General features: G+C 50.5%; 5 protein-coding genes across 5 annotated transcripts; 1 reads left to right on the top strand and 4 right to left on the bottom strand.

The window, feature by feature from the left end:
- Nucleotides 1-59: 59 nt before the first annotated feature.
- Nucleotides 60-3,921, bottom strand: N7477_001755 (mismatch repair ATPase MSH6; the record flags this gene model as incomplete). The annotated part of the gene is made up of 6 exons (XM_056963418.1): nt 60-755; nt 808-1,749; nt 1,776-3,199; nt 3,247-3,430; nt 3,494-3,541; nt 3,604-3,921. 6 exons carry the CDS (start codon nt 3,919-3,921, stop codon nt 60-62), a joined length of 3,612 nt encoding a protein of 1,203 aa, XP_056826337.1.
- Nucleotides 3,922-4,309: 388 nt separating this feature from the next.
- Nucleotides 4,310-6,454, bottom strand: N7477_001754 (tyrosine--tRNA ligase MSY1; the record flags this gene model as incomplete). Its single annotated transcript, XM_056963417.1, has 5 exons — nt 4,310-5,101; nt 5,156-5,501; nt 5,552-5,838; nt 5,893-6,046; nt 6,135-6,454. 5 exons carry the CDS (start codon nt 6,452-6,454, stop codon nt 4,310-4,312), a joined length of 1,899 nt encoding a protein of 632 aa, XP_056826336.1.
- Nucleotides 6,455-6,753: 299 nt separating this feature from the next.
- N7477_001753 (putative raffinose synthase protein Sip1) lies at nt 6,754-11,243 on the bottom strand (the record flags this gene model as incomplete). The annotated part of the gene is made up of 5 exons (XM_056963416.1): nt 6,754-9,372; nt 9,448-9,684; nt 10,117-10,563; nt 10,627-11,016; nt 11,079-11,243. The coding sequence occupies 5 exons, from the start codon at nt 11,241-11,243 to the stop codon at nt 6,754-6,756; spliced, it is 3,858 nt and encodes a 1,285-aa protein (XP_056826335.1).
- Nucleotides 11,244-13,281: 2,038 nt separating this feature from the next.
- On the top strand, nt 13,282-14,236 carry N7477_001752 (N-terminal L-serine N(alpha)-acetyltransferase NAT4; the record flags this gene model as incomplete). The annotated part of the gene is made up of 2 exons (XM_056963415.1): nt 13,282-13,432; nt 13,569-14,236. 2 exons carry the CDS (start codon nt 13,282-13,284, stop codon nt 14,234-14,236), a joined length of 819 nt encoding a protein of 272 aa, XP_056826334.1.
- A 77-nt stretch (nt 14,237-14,313) lies between these two features.
- N7477_001751 (GPI-anchored transamidase subunit GAB1) lies at nt 14,314-15,798 on the bottom strand (the record flags this gene model as incomplete). The annotated part of the gene is made up of 5 exons (XM_056963414.1): nt 14,314-14,552; nt 14,608-15,221; nt 15,276-15,478; nt 15,539-15,603; nt 15,657-15,798. 5 exons carry the CDS (start codon nt 15,796-15,798, stop codon nt 14,314-14,316), a joined length of 1,263 nt encoding a protein of 420 aa, XP_056826333.1.
- Nucleotides 15,799-15,819: the final 21 nt, after the last annotated feature.

The following is a 15,819-nucleotide window of genomic DNA, read 5'->3' as shown; positions in this document are numbered from 1 at the left end:
CCATAACCGAAATATAAGAAATATGAAAAGAGCCCCCGATAATGTCAATATCAAATCGCTCAAAGCGCCTCAATGGCCCTACACAAAACATCCAGACCACGATCAGTAATCTCACTACCATCAGTCCCATCACTCGACGATTCGCGCAGAGCCCATGCAACATCGCTCCACCATCCCAACCCAACATAACCGCCTCCTTTCCGACGCTCCAGACTCTCCTTGAGCCTACTAGTGTGCTCCCATTCCTTGGCAGCATGTTCAGCACACTCAATCACCTTACTCGGGATCCCACACATCGAAGCACAATGCATACCGAAACTACCCTCTGCGACACCCTTCTCCAGTTTGTAAAGGAATGTCACGCGGCGTTCGGCATCATCAACGTGGATCGCCATGCGCTTAGGTGAGATTTCAGGGTGATTCTCAAATTCAGCGGCGAGAGAGTGGTAATGGGTTGCGAAGAATCCCATTGCGCCAATGTGAGTTGCGATGTGGTGAAGTACGGCTTGTGCAACGGCAACGCCATCGTAAGAGCTGGTTCCACGGCCTAGTTCGTCAAGAATGACTAGGGAGCGGGGAGTGGCTTCGGAGAGGATTTTCTTGGTTTCGGAGAGTTCGACGAAAAAAGTGGATTGGGCAGCGAAGATGTTGTCATTGGCGCCGAGACGTGACATGATGCGGTCGACGGGAGTTAGGCGGGCGGATGCGCAAGGGACGTAGCAGCCGATTTGGGCCATGATGACAGCGACGCAGGTCTGTTGTTATTAGTTATGGGTGAACACGTGGGGAGTAGGGGATTGCATGTACCATTCGGAGGACGGTTGATTTTCCGGCGGCGTTTGCACCAGTCAACAAGTTCAGGTTGGCTTCTTGGCCACCGAGATTGATGTTGTTGGGGATGAAATCATCAACAGAGGAGGCGAGGCAGGGGTGACGCAATTCTTCGAGTTCAAGGACGCTTCGTTCTTCATCCACAAAGACAGGACGGCAGCTGGGCTGGCCAAGAGAGGAGGAGGCCTTGGCTAAGCTGATCAAACAGTCCAGTTGCGAGATGACACGGACAGCTGCAAGCCAGGTGCCGTAGTGCTCATCAAATCGGGCATGGAATCTACCAGCGACTTCCTTGACAATCTGACTGTGTGTTTCCTGGGCCTCCTGTAGTTTGCGAATGAGAGTCCGCAGCTCGGGGAAGTAGTACCGCTTGACTTGCTTAGTGGCCGACATCTGGTTCCAATCCTTCGGGATATTCTTGACCTTGATAGGCACTTCAAGTTGGTAGATCTCCTTTCCATTGTCCCGGTAGCAGATGGCAGTAGATCCAAGATCACGCCGTGCCTTCTTCAAAAGGTTGTCGAGATCCTTATGGAGCTGGTCGATAAACTCCTGCGAGGAATCGAAATCTTCTTCGACGCCGGGCTCGGGAACAAGAATTCCGTTCTCCTTCGCCTTGGATCGATCAAAAGCCGTCTTCCAGTAACCCAATAGCTGGGACATATCGGGCATAGCCGAGATAAGTTGTCCGATGATGCCATCGCCAGACCCACTATCCTTGAGGATACCCATAGTGTAGTCAATCTGCTCAAATCCTTCGAGGACGCGGACAAAGTCCTGTGCTTTGCAGACACCAGCGTGAACACGGGAGATAAGACGCTCCAGGTCAGGCATCTTGGTCAACTGGGAGGAGAACTGGTCTCGAACACTCGGGTCGGCATTTAAGGAATCCACGGCATCGAGGCGGGCATTGATGCGCTTTGCGTCCATCAGGGGTGGCAAACCCACTGCTTGAACATGCGCTTGCCGAAGGGCGTGATGCAGCGATTGAGAAGCTGGAATAGGGTGCCATCGACACCGCCATCGAATGAGTTTGCGAATATCTCCATGTTGATCAGAGTCTGACCATCCAACACCAGACTGGAGGCCTTCTTGATCGGATCGTACCATTCAAAGTTTCCGATGGTGATAAGGTCTCGGTCGATCTTCAATACTCGCAGGTACTGTGTGAGAGCACCAAAAGCCGACATGAGCAATTCCTTCTCACGTGCATCACGAAGGGTCTGGGGCCAAGCTTTAACATTCTCGTCATCTTCTGAGACAAAGTAGTCGCTAGCATCGAGTTCTTTTACTGTGACATCACCCTCCCAGAACTCTTTGCCCGGCTTGAGATAGTTCCACAGAGTAGTGGGTCCCGTGTTATTCTTCAGGATGCGCAACGCCTTGGTCGAGACGCAGGATTTTTCAAGCAAGATTTCCTGCGGGCGAGTTTGCGCAATGAAGGTCTCAAACTTGGTCATGTCCACATCATCAACGAACTCGGAGATGTGGAATTGACCTGTGGCAGTATCGACGAATGCGAGACCAAATGCAGGAAGTTCATCAACAATGGCTTCTTTGATAGCAACACAGTAAGTGGCCATTTCATCCTGCAGCATGGAACCCTCAACAAGGGTACCGGCAGTGAGAACGCAAGCCAATTCTCGCTTGATAATCTTGTCTTCTTTACCCTTCTTAGCATCACGCTCGCGCATCTCTTTGCCAAGGGCAGATTCAGACTGATCAACTCGAGCAATCTTATAGCCCTTGGCCACAAATTGATTTGCCCAGTGGGACAGGCTCATCTCGGGAACGCCGACCATTCGCATGTTAACTCTATCAGTAAGCTTCAAGTCGAACAGCTGGTGACCAATCGTAGCATCGTTCTCGTAAAGCTCATAGAACTTGCCCTTCTTGAAGAATACCACAGTATCCCAGAACTTCTGCTTGATTTCCCAATATTGTTTTTCGAAAGGAGAGAACTTAGACCAGGCCAGTGGAGGAACATAAATAGTGCGAGGGTCAAAGTCAGGGTGGCCAGGAGGATTACCATCCATGTCCTTAGGATTGGCAAGCCAGGGATACCGTTGTTCAGGGTCTTTAACGTGAGCTTTTTCCTTCTTGGCACTAGACGGCGTCTTCGAAGACTTCTGCGCCGCTCGTTCTTTCCTGGGCTCGGTGTTTTCAGGATCAAATGCCCACTTGAGTGCGGTGCCTCCTGAACTTTCTGGAAGATCGGCATCAAGGTCTTCATCGGCGGCTGGAGGGGGAGGGGGCGAGGAGGATTTGGCCGACGGCTTGCGCGAGGTCTGAGGGACTGACTTCTTGCGTTTCTTCGGGGCGGTAACTTCTTCGTCGGATTCATCGGCGACTATGAAGTCGTCCATTTCTACGCGCAGTCAGCACCATACACGTTTCAGTGACCATGTTACGTACCATCATCAGATTCGACACCCTCATCTTGTGGCGCTTGGAACTCTTCCTCGCTCTCATCTGGCGATGTCTTCCTCCTCTTGTTTTCCCGGCCGCGGACACTGTTGTTGCGTTTTGGACGGAAGATAACATCGTCGTCGTCTTCCCCTTCCGAATCGGACTCCTTGTAGCTGATCTTCTTCTTGCCCTGTAGAATATATAGTCTCAGTATGATGAACCATAGATACGAAACCCGACTTTTCAAACTAACCCGACGCGAAGGAGACATCGTATTTTCCTGGGCTTGGTCGCGGCCATTCTGAGAAAAAAAAACGAGCATTAGCGATGTATTGCGTAGGAGAGACAGACCAATAAGCCAACCTTCACAATGTCACCATTCTCTTCGTCTTCATCAGGAATTGGCAAATCACTGCTGGGCACAGGGCTCAGGTCTTGCCCAAAGCTCGAGAAGCTCCTCTTGGGTGTTGGCTTGACCGTACTGGCACCACGCTCAGATGCTTTTTGGGCCGGCGATGACGCGGGTTCGCGCACCTTGTTGCCTGATGGGGCTGCTGGTGACGACTTCTGGAAGAATCCGAGGATAGACTTTTGGCTTTTCATGTTCTGGGCGCTCGAGGTCGTTCTCTTCAGCGCGGAGGGAGGTGTCGCGGAGGGCGATTCGGTAGGGGCCTTGGCCATTGTCGGCGACTTGTACAGATTTGGACGCGAAATCAGATGCTCGATGTTAGAGACACTCGGGACATGGTATAGGGGATAAGAACCGGAGGATTAGGAAGGGATTGGAATGAATGGGTTGACAGGTCGATAGGAGATAAGCGAAGTCGCGGATCGCGTCGACGCGTAAAGTGAGGTGGGTCCATCTATACTTTTTAGACCATCTCAAGTACTCGCTCCAGAACATCTGCATCGAGTATTATTAGAGGATTGACGAAGGTTAAACTCCGATGCGGAATGACCGAATACGCATTATACATCAAGTCTCCGGTGCAATACTGTACAATTGATTTATGCTACATCGACTCTATATAGAAATACAAAGTGGAGAGCTCATCTCTCCATAGTCAACTCAGTTATTCGACTTGGTCGAGTCAGTCGACTTGGTCGAGTCAGTCGACTTGGTCGAGTCAGTGTGCTTAGCCGAGTCAGTGGGCTTAGCCGAGCTGTTGAACTCATCCCAGCCTGGAGCAGTGAGCCCTTGTGCGCGGAAATCCTCATCGCTCACAATCTCCACCATCTTGAACTTCCACTTGCCCAACTTCAACATCAGAAGATTGTCATTCATGATGTATTCCTGGGTCTTTTCAGAGGGCCAAACCCGGATGGGAGTGAAAGCAAGATCATCAGACATGGGGCCACTGTCACCGGGACGGCTGCCCACGTATGCTCCGTTGTTCGTGATCACACGGTGCCCCTCGCCCTTCGATGAGACAAGACCAGCGGACCAGAGGATCTTGTTGAATTGCTGGTTGAACACCAGGGACTTAGGAAGGATGACCCTTGCGTTGGGCATGTTCGCAAAGTGAGTCTGAGAGGCGAAAGGGTTGCCGGATTGGGGAGTCTCGAATCGGGCCGTTGGGGACTGAGGGTTTCCTGCAGCGCTGGGCGTGCGAGGCATGGGCGAAGGTTCGCCGGTGGAAGACCGCGAACGGAACAGCTGGCGATGTTGGAGGGAGACGGCGTCGGCCTCCTCTTTGCCGTGGACCAGCTCGACAAATTCATAAGCCAGGAGATGCTGGGCCACACGCTTCGACGGATCCTCCTTCTGTTGCTCCATGACGGAGGCAATTTTAGGCAAAGGAAGGAAAGTGAACAGCTTCAGGTAACGCTCCACCGTATCATCAGGTGTACGGACGAAGAACTAGGTTCATGTTTAGTTTCGAGATTCACACGTTAAGAGGAGACCTGGGCCTACCTGGTAAAGCTCAAAGGTAGAAGTCATGTCCTTGTCGAGCCAGATGGCATTGCCAGCCGATTTGCCGAACTTCTCGCCAGAAGGCGCCGTTAACAAGGGTGTAGTGAAGCCAATCGGTCTGTCCACTTCGGACTCAAGGGGATTTCGGTTAATTTCAATGGCCGTGTTCCGGCTGATGGCCTTGACAGCATCCATGCCGAAAAGGATGTTTCCATACTGATCGGCCCCTCCCACTTGTACTTGAGTTCCTTTTTGGAACAAGGTCCACCAATCCCATGCCTGAAGAAGAGGGTAAGAAAACTCTGCAAAAGACATGCCGTCCCCTTGATTTAATCGGGTTTTGACACTAGTGGTATCGATTAGAGCTAGCGATCACCCAATTTGAGCAAAACTTACGTGTCTCTACCGAGCATAGGTCCAAGTCTCATGAACGCGCCGAGGTCGCGCAAAACCTCGATGAACGGCATAGAATTCCACCAGGTGTTGTTGTTGAGCAATGCTCGCTTCCAAATCGGCTTTCTCACATAACCGTGTCTCCGACCGTAATGTTCAATACTCGAGCCCAGCTTCTTGAGTTGCATGTGCATGCTGGCCATGTTTGCCTTACGAACTGACGAATGCACGGCATCGCGTCCCTTTAAACGTCCAGTGGGGTCTCCGACCCGCGATGTAGCACCGCCCAGCTGTATTTCATGAGCCCCATGCATCGTGAGAAATCCGAGAACATGTCAACTCACCAGGAAGGTCACGGGAAGTCCCCAAACGTATCCCCAAGCCAATACCATAAAAGGTAACATGTGTCCAACGTGCATCGAGGGCGCGGTAGGATCGATTCCGACGTAGATTCCGGTTCGCTTCTCGGTGAAGACTCGGTGCAACAATTCTCGCTCTCTGCAGCAAGTGAAGAAGTCAGCACAAGTCACAATACCAGTTTTCACATCCAAACCACCATTGTCCTCATAAGCAGTGAGAAACGTACCCGACAACATCATGGATGAGCCCTCGCTCTTCCAGGTGAGCTGCAAAGTTCTTCCGCTTGCCAGCCTTAATTTCCTCGGCGTGCGCCGCCCATTCCTTCTCCCCATCTTTCATCCGCTGAATATAAGCCTGTGTAATACATCTCGTCTGTTGCAATATTTGTTCAGATCGCCGAGTGAAAAGAACGGGGCGAGGAGTTTCGCAAAGCAGCGGAGTTGTTTGCGTGACTGCGGCAAAGCTGCGCGCTCCACATGGTGCCCGTCGAGGAAGACGCGGGTTGCGACAGGTCGCTCGGACGAGCGGTGCCGATTGTGGCCGCATCAGTCCGGTTTATAGTAGAAAAGAAGGGCAGCGAGACCTACAATGGTTGAGATGCAACTCAAGTTGTCCGCGATCGACGCCGACATTTTGTCGCGCGATAAGATTCTCGGAACATTGTTTTTGCGGCAATCTAGCTTTGCTTTCCTTGTATGGAATCAAAGTGCATGTTCTTACTCACAATCATGCCTATAAATGAGATTTTCTTGTATGCTTCAGCAAATATTGGCAGTCGTAGATACTTATACCACAGCATATGAATAGTATGGTCCTTTTCGAGCGGCCCTTCTGCGTTCTATGAATTAAGCCACGAAAATTTGGACGAAGATTTCGTTACTCCACCCGCTATCAAGCTTCATCTCCTTCCACGCAGCCTGGACGTCGATACCTAGTACAGTGGTACCACCACCGCCCTCTTTCCAAACGGTCTTCGGTGGAATGGGCTGTCCAAGGATCATGACCATAAGGTCTTTAGCAATATCCCGATCACGTAAGTCAGAGATGTAGATCCCTAGTGTTCCCAACGCCTTCAAATGGATGTCAAATCGCAAGCGACCGTTCTCGACCATGAAGATATCAGAGCTCACAACGGCTGCCGCGCCGGTCATCTTACCAAGGAGACCAAGGACAGCCACATGAGTTGAATTATTTTCCTTGATATTGAATGATCGAGTCAGGTGGACCGTGAGAATCTCCCATCCTTTCTGCTCCAGATTGACGGACACGAGGGATTGCCCATCAAGTGGTTCCATGCGTCTTGTGACTTTGCCGCTTGTGTGAGCTCGTACAATATACTGACCATCTGACCCCTCGTGTATACCGGGGAAGTCCATCAAAGAGACCATGCATGATGCCTCTGTGGAGCTCACGTTGAACAGACCCAGAATGCCACTTCCAGTCCTGGCCCAGCCTGTGTAGCTTCCAACGCGCAAGATCTGTTTCTCGTTGAAGTCGTGGTAGATATCGATGGTGCGGCCGATGACACTTGGACGCAGAATAACAGTACTTCCTGTAACTGTTGGCGCAGTCATTTGATTAAGAACTTTGAGGTCGTGTTTCCCGGGTTCATCCGTGATATACACTGGTCCACCTGATATACACCGCGCTGCAGCGTGAAAGGATGCGTAGGGATGGCTTGTCTGGAACATGTCCCAGTCCGGCAGGACATTCAAGTACCGGGTGAGGAGCGCATTGTGTGCGTTGCAGAACACATGCCATGGGTGAGATGCAGGGATCTCGGGGAAATAATCGTCTGAGTTTCGCACCGGTATTGTGGGCTTATTTGTAGGAAGCTGTGAATGGAATATGATCTGCGGAATCATTGATCCGCAGGAAATGGACTTTGTGGTAAAGTACTTCAGCGCAGCGATGGACCAGGCATCTTGATAGGAGACCATGAACTTCTTGCGGTCTTCTGGATCGTTCAGAAGGTCGAGGAAGAACTGGGCGTCTGTCTTGACCGAATCTACGCCGGCTGATTGGAGATAGCTGTAAAAGTCGTCGTAGAATTTTTGAACGGATTCCGGATGAATTGCAAGGATCTCTCCACTGGGAACATTTTGTGAGATGGGACCATCCACAGATGGATCCTTTAACTTGACTACCTTCGTCCGGTATCTTTGCGCCAGATCCCCATTCGGGCAGATGCCTCCCCAGTAGCCCAGCAATGCATGCCAGACCGCGATATGTTGGATACTAGGATTGGCCTGGCGGATCGTCTGGACAGTTTGCTTCAGCCCTTTTGGGAATGCCTTTGCATTTGCTTCAAACTTCTCCCAGCGACGCTTGAACATCGACTCGCCCTCGTTGTCGAGGCTTTGCCAGTTATCGTCGATGATCAGGTTGACAATATTGATGCCATGATCTTTCAAGGTGCTCAACGCACCAAGAATCTTCTCTTCATTCAGGTTCTGTCCTAGCCCATTCCAGGTGCAGTAGGTCAGACCGTCCACCCACTCAGTAAGCCACTGTGTCTGTGGGTCTTTCTCGACTATGACAATGTCATCGCCAAGAGGAGAGGGAGGAGCCTGCTCCTCCGCCATTGTTGTGGGTTGCGCAAACGGTTTCACAACCTTTCTCGCCTCGTATATCACTGCGGACATGGCAACCTCAAAATCCTCTGCAGCCGCGATCAAAACATGAAATTTGGAATCCGATTCGTTATCATTCCTTGCTTTGACCACTACTTCGCCATTTTTGCCCGACTGGAAGACTGTCAACACGTCGTTGACCCCCGATACAGCCAGCATGACAAGGTTTACCCCATCGGTACGAAGGAAAGAGGACAAAACCGCATCTTCCGTCAAGTGGAATTTCTCTCTCCCGTGCCTCGGTCCTAGCCAGGGACACCAAATGCGCACCAATGAGAAGTACCTGACCACCTCGGACGGAATACCCAAAGCGAGTCGTGTGATACCAGAGACACTGCCTCTGGCCGATTTCGATCTTCCAGTAATCTCCCATAGCAGAGACCCAGGTGCTTCACTTTTTCTCACGTGAATCTGTACTTCAGAAGGGAGACCATCGATATACTTTGAAAGCTCATCCTTTGCATCACGCGATGACGGTTCAGACAGCCAATATCTCTCCAACTTCGAGGTTTTTGGGCCGCATACGAGCTCGCCATCGCTGACAGGATGTTGCTGGTTGGCCCATTGCCATTCCGCATCCGGACTGGTCCGGAATCGCACGGTGAATTGAGCATGACAGCCGGCGGTTGGGAGCGCGAGTCTGTTTGAGAAGACATGACGATGGTGGTTATATTCGTCCTCGCTTCCAGTCAGTAATGGCGCATGCGAAGGATCAACTTGATTCAATGGGAGAGCTGTCCATTGAGAGCTGGTGACGTTGTGCCATATCTGGACTTCCCAAGACTGCGCTGGGAAAGTTGCGCTTGATTCTACGACGACGGTAAATTTGACCTGTTGCGATAATCAGAGTCTTGAGTATAAATCATGAAAAATGGCCAGTAGTTGAAAAGTAATTTTGTCTTTTACCTCATCATCTTCTTCTGTCCGTAATCGTCTCTGTGCTCTTTGGATGCAAGTGGTCTGTCCCAGCGGTGGGTAGCTTGTCACTCGGGCGAACAAGCCCATCTGGACCGGTCGAGCGAATACTGGACGTTGGGGTATGGGGTGCTGGCTAGCTCCAAGGATTGGAAGTGTGGAAGTCGCGTCACTAGCATTGACCTCCATCGGGATCACGGATGGGGTACCAAAGTAGCAGCTCGGGATCTGGGGAGACGCGAGCTCGTTGGTCAATGGGTGCAGAGTAGAATGGCTTTTGCCGCGTTACGTGGCTTGAGGTAGGGAGTACGACTGAAATTATTTGGAGGGCAAAAGGCAAAGGCAGAATAAAAATGATGTAGAGAAGTACGGGTGGGGGCTACTTAAAGAGGTGGGGAAGCTTGTTAGCCTTGATAAGCTACAAGCTACTGTTTCGCATCGCTGCCCAGAACAGAGGTCATACTTTTGATGGTCGTTATAATTGAGTACGTATTATTCCAATTTGAGATTTTGATACTCCATCGTCGCCTTGCCATTCGTTGGAAGGGACTCCCATCAGTGGCACTTAGTTAATCTTGATAGTCAACTTACCGAAATGGTTTTGGCCCCACTACAAATGGAGTCAGCACAAGGACAATGGAAGATGGAAGTGATACTCACCATGTGCTCGTAGGCTTCCCGAGCCTGTTCGAGAGTGAACACTTTCTCGTCCACCACGGGGTGAATATCATTGGCCTCGATAGCCCGGATCATATCCCTCATCAGCTGCTTGCTGCCGACGTAGACGCCGCGAACAGTGCAAATGTTGCTGAGGGTATCCAGGACAGTGGGCTGGTCCTGACCCTTCATGCCGCCGATGAAACCAATCACGCTGATCACGCCCTCGTACTTGATGGCCTTGAAGCTTTGCGTGAGAGTGCCAGGTCCGCCGACCTCAACAATGTGGTCCACGCCCGCGCAATCCGGAGTCAATTTGCGAGCAGTCTCGCCCCAGTTCGCGTCTTCCTTATAGTTAATGATGTGGTGGGCACCCAATTTCTTCAGCTTGTCAGCCTTGGAGGCGGACGAGGTTGTGGCGATCACGGTTGCACCCGCGGCTTTAGCAAACTATGAGCCGATATTAATTGATTGTCCCGTGATTTATATCTCGGCACTCGTCCAAGCACATACCTGCAGACCGAACATACTGACACCACCGGTTCCCTGCACGAGGACGACGTCGCCCGGTTTCAGAGGCTTCAAGCCATACAGGGCATTCCAAGCTGTGAGAGCAGCACAACTGAGGGTACTGTTCTCGAGGGCATTCAGGTTCTTTGCAGCCTTGACAAGGCCCGACGCGTTGAAAACGCCATATTCGCGCAATGTACCATCGATCACACCGCCCAACCCGGTGACGGACGCGGGGATATCGACCGCGCCGAACTGGTGGCCCTGGTTGAACAAGGTCGCAACGTGGTCACCCTTCTTGAATTCGGTGACTTTGGATCCGACCTCAACAACCTCACCAGAACCATCGGATCCAGGGACCACAGGGAACTTAGAGGGGAATGGATATCTACCCTGTCAAAAGTAGAGTCGAGTGAGTACGGAATCCACAACATACCGACCCCCGTATCACGTACCTTGGGAATGATCAGGTCGCGGTAATTCAACGACGCAGCGTGAAGCTTCACCAACACCTCATTCTCACCGACTTTCGGCACCGGCGCGGCCTTGTTGAAAACAAGTCCGTCGAAATCCTTCTCCTTGCTTTCCACCAACCATTGTTTCATAGTCGAGGGAGCCATTTTGAGGTTCCACTTAAGGCTGTCTTGTGGGTTATGATAGCTTTTACAAATAATTTCAAAGCTCCCTGAGGAGAAACGGGCGGTATATAAGCTTCACAACTTGACGTAGTTGTTGTGTTATCGTCTCCACTCTCTGACGGAGACACTTTCCGTCTCCACCCTCTGACGGAGAGATTATTAAGAACACCAAACCATATGGTTCTCCAATTGGATTTTGTCCCTCTGGACGGGCAATTTTTCGGAGACTTTTGTGGTTGCTGATCAATCCATCCGAGTGAACTAGGCTCAACTCTGTTCGGGATTTGGCGGATGTAGCAGATGCTCCTGTATCTCTTTTCTTTCTGCAGCTTGCATTCACCGACCTCGGGCATTGTCAAAAGTTGGCGGTTCGAGCACCGAAGCGTGAGCTGTGGGCGAATTGGGCAGATGCGGCCTTGTGTACTTTTCAGGAGCCGGATTTATGCTTTCCGCTGCTATCGCGTTGCTTGACGAAGAAGTTGGGAAGTTACGCAGAAATCCTAAGTTGCGTCTTTGCCACCTTGTGAAGCCTCTTAAGCAGCCTCTGACATCATCTGTTCAGCATGGTGTATGCATGAAAGGTGGTTGGAGAGCGCTTCTCCAAGCGACCATGATAATTTGGTAAATGTCGGTAGTAGTTGGTAAGAACAAAAATTCGCTTTCAGTGGCACAGCTGCCGGGGGCAGAATCAGCAATGCTCCGCCCAAGGTTCACAACTATGGCCCAAACCCCACTGAGGGGCCAAGCAATGGCACAATGCGAAGCTCATAACACTCATATGATGTGATGGCCACTCCATTAACAACTACTAGAGTCCCCGAGAAGCACACGAGATCATCGGACCGCGTGTAAACACTTGTCACAATGAGAAGTCGCATTGGCGACATGAGGAGGGGTAAGATCGTTGTAGGAGCATGAATATTCGCGAATCCTGTCGCAGTCATCGTTTTCATCCTGAGCGTCGCATTCGATTGTCTTTACTCTCAAATAGATATGGGTAACAAAAATCTCACCATCGAAGGGACCAAGAAGCTATTAGAGACTGCGAAGATCCCGCTGTGAACCAAATCGAGGCGCTTTCTTACTTGTTACAGTCAGAACCTTTCCAAGTTCTTGCAGAACAAGGTGAGTACACCAACCCTTCTCATGTTTCTGAACAATTTGGCATTAACTCATTGCTTGATAGAATATTCCGCCCGTGGCGTACAGCCCGCTCGGAAAAATCGTTTACAACCTTTCACGGTATGCACACACGATTTCCACAATTATCTGCAGCTACTAATAGATCGACAGTGTCGTCGATGACACAGCGGTGGTGGAAATTGCTAACAAGCTGAACAAAGACCCCGCTCAAATGCTGGTATCGCGGGCTATTCAGCGGGGCTCTTCTGTGTTGCCTAAGAGTGTTACTCCCTCGCGTGAAGAGAGCAACTTCCAAGGCCCATTTTTGTTACTGGTTTCTTCTTGCGTATGTTGACATTTTTTTTAGATTTTGTGAATCCCGACGCGGAGTCCGACGCTCTAAACAAGTTGGACCATAAAGCGTTACAACTATCCTTTACCTTGGTGAGTTGATATCTTTAATGACTTGGGTGCAGCTGAGGCCGAGAGACGTGCTGAAGAGCATGCTGCTCAATTGAGGGTTTCTGCGTAGATGAAAGAACGTCTTTCTACGGATTGCGGACTGCTGAGGGCTTTCTATAAAATAGTGATGCTGGTGGGTTTGGACATATATTTGTTCGCCGCAAAGACTTGACCAAGTAGAGACCGTGAACTTTTGGGAAAAATTGAATTAAATGAACCTGTATTGAAGGGGGTTCAAATTCAGATTGTTGTCCATAATGCCTTTTAGGATTATACAAAAGCCCCGAGTAAACGAGTAAACGAGCGAATGAAAAAATTGGGCAAAAAGAAGCTTCAACAATAGGCCCAGGTGTGCTTAGTGCAGACCCAGAATGTGACAGGCTCTTTCCGACCAACCGAACCGCGATCCCGTCGACTCCGCAATTGATGATGGACTATGACTGAAGAACACATCGTTCCTCCACCAGAACAACTCGAGCGCGTACATTATCCCGAGTTTTCCGAGATGCCATCAACCAAAGAAGGCCGAGTGACCAAGCTCAGATCGCGACAATCTCAATCGACCACCAAGCGCGTCAAGCCCAAAAGTAAGTAAATAAAAACTATCAAAGACTCATGACGTCTATACACGTCTACACCCATCAACAGAATGTATATTCTACGAGAAATCATAATCTCGAACTATCCATCAATTCCACACGTCCTAAAACAATCCACGCACAGGCTTACCACTGGTTGAACGCACCAACGCGTTATCAATCGAAGATTTCGTCACCAAATACATAACCCCGCCCACACCAGGCCTACCAGAGCCCAGATCTAACGACTTTGAACTCAAAACAAATGCATCCGACACACCCATCTATGCATACTCCGCCGCGACAATCAGCACCACCGACCTAGAAGCCTGCCTCAACCTAATAGAACTGACATCCGGCTCAGCCTACGCCGCCTCCGGCGGAGGCTGGTCACGAACGGCAAAGCGCAAAGAAATGAAACTTCCCGACATGAAATATCTAATCGTGCGGAGTCCTTCCGGGGGACCCAACACAGACAAGCCGGATTCTCCGGATGCCGTGCTGGGGTTCTTATCGTTTATGGTAACCTACGAGGACGGGAAGGAGGTTGTCTACTGTTACGAAATTCACTTGTCGGAAAATGCTCGGGGAAAGGGACTGGGTAAATTGCTTATGGGGAAGATGGAGGAGGTTGGGCGGCGGATTGGCTTGGAGAAAGCTATGTTGACCGTTTTCAAGTCTAATGAGATAGCCAGGGAATTCTATCAGAGGAACGGGTATGTCGTTGACGAGTACTCGCCTCAGCCACGAAGGTTGAGGAATGGGACGGTCAAGGAGTTTGGATATGAGATTTTGTCTAAGTGTTTGAAGTAGGAGCTTGCTTTGAGCGGCCTGCTATGTGAACTTTGATGCTCTCGAATTGAGATGCTAGATCTGAGATTTAATGTACATTACACTTGTTTCACCTCGGAGCCTCGGGCTTCGGGGTGGTCTTGTTCCCATTCGTCACGGAGGACGGCAAAAATGCTGTCAGCTAGGAGGATTGAGAGGCCTAGACTCCACACGAGTGTGATCGCGTAGAAAAAGTTGGCGTTCCCAGACCCGGCGTAGATCCAGAGATGATAGAATGCCGGGCCGAGGAGACTAGCGTATAGGATTGCAGAGATGGCGAAAAATGTGTATCGCATGACTAGTTGCAATTAGCAATTGCCATCTAGGAGGTAACATTCTGTAGAGAAACTCACATGGGAAGTTGTGCCGGTACAGAGGCAAGAATGCGAAGTACAAGGATGCGTCGGAGATGCTGGGGTATGGCTTGAAGAGAGCAAAAACACCCAAAAGTGAGGTAATGACGAATAGAGGCTGGCGATGAAGCCTTGCGGTGAGTCCTCCGACATAGCTCGCAAGATGAAGCCAGAAGACTCCAAGGAAGAACTCGCGGAAGGAATCGAACATTTCAATGAAGAAGTACCACCAGAGACCCACGTTGGGAGTCAAATCCGGGACCAATAGGTGGAAGCCATATGTCGCAGACATGAACTCCCAGAAGTTCCCGGTAATCAGGAAAGACAACCCGAGGAGTCCTGCAACGCTGCCTATAAGAATTGAGGCATTTTGGATAGTGAAAGCCGCGGTGTTGGGCAGGTTTGAAGCCCGCTGGTCATAGCAAAGTAGTACTAAAGGAATGAAAAGAAGCGCCGGATAGAGGGAAAGATAGGATGCAAGTCCGAGAGCCAGCATCGCATTGATGTTATTGCCATTGACGGCATTGGATACTGCGAAAAGGATTCCGGTTGTAGTAAACACGCTCGTCGACCGTGCCAGGCATGTTGCGATCGTGAAAGGGTTAAACAAGAACCTTAATCAAGTCAGTATCATGGATTTTAAAGAAAATCGAGCGCCTTGAACATACCAAGCTGCAACAGATCCCCCGTCCCACCTGATATGCTTCCGAATGGCGGAGTGGAGTCGGCTCTGAACTGACTGCCCCGATTCCGAGATGGTAGCCAAGGCATGCGCATTGACCAAATCAACAATGAAGTAGAAGATCGCGGTTGGGAGCGGGTTGCTTTTCACATCGGGAAGTAGGGCGAAGAGAGGAAGTAGGAGTGGTGCCTTGTTTTACATCGAGTTAATCGAAAAGCCCCGTAGTTGCATTGCATGCGCTTCACCCACCTGGTGATAGACACCACCATCATATGGCGACACATTTCGCGTATACAGGAACAAACCTTCCTGGACTAGTCGTTTCAAGTCAGCTTATGCGAGTGTAACAAATTCGAAGTTCACTTACGTCGCTTGAAGCTGTTGACCGGGGTAGAGACCTCGACTCGGCCGGTCAACAAGTCGGGCAGGGAAGGGAAGATACAAACGAGTACCAGGCGTAGAATAAAGGCCGCGCTGAAGACAGCGACCTTGCGACGGTCCACTGCCATGGCGATGGAATGGAATACAAG

This window comes from Penicillium maclennaniae (genome assembly GCF_028827695.1).
Source record: "Penicillium maclennaniae strain IBT 15551 chromosome Unknown utg000002l:1.0-2354659.0:1.0-2356205.0, whole genome shotgun sequence".
Lineage (NCBI taxonomy): Eukaryota > Fungi > Ascomycota > Eurotiomycetes > Eurotiales > Aspergillaceae > Penicillium > Penicillium maclennaniae.
Note: the sequence above shows the minus strand (reverse complement) of the source record. Positions and strands in the feature narration are given on the sequence as shown.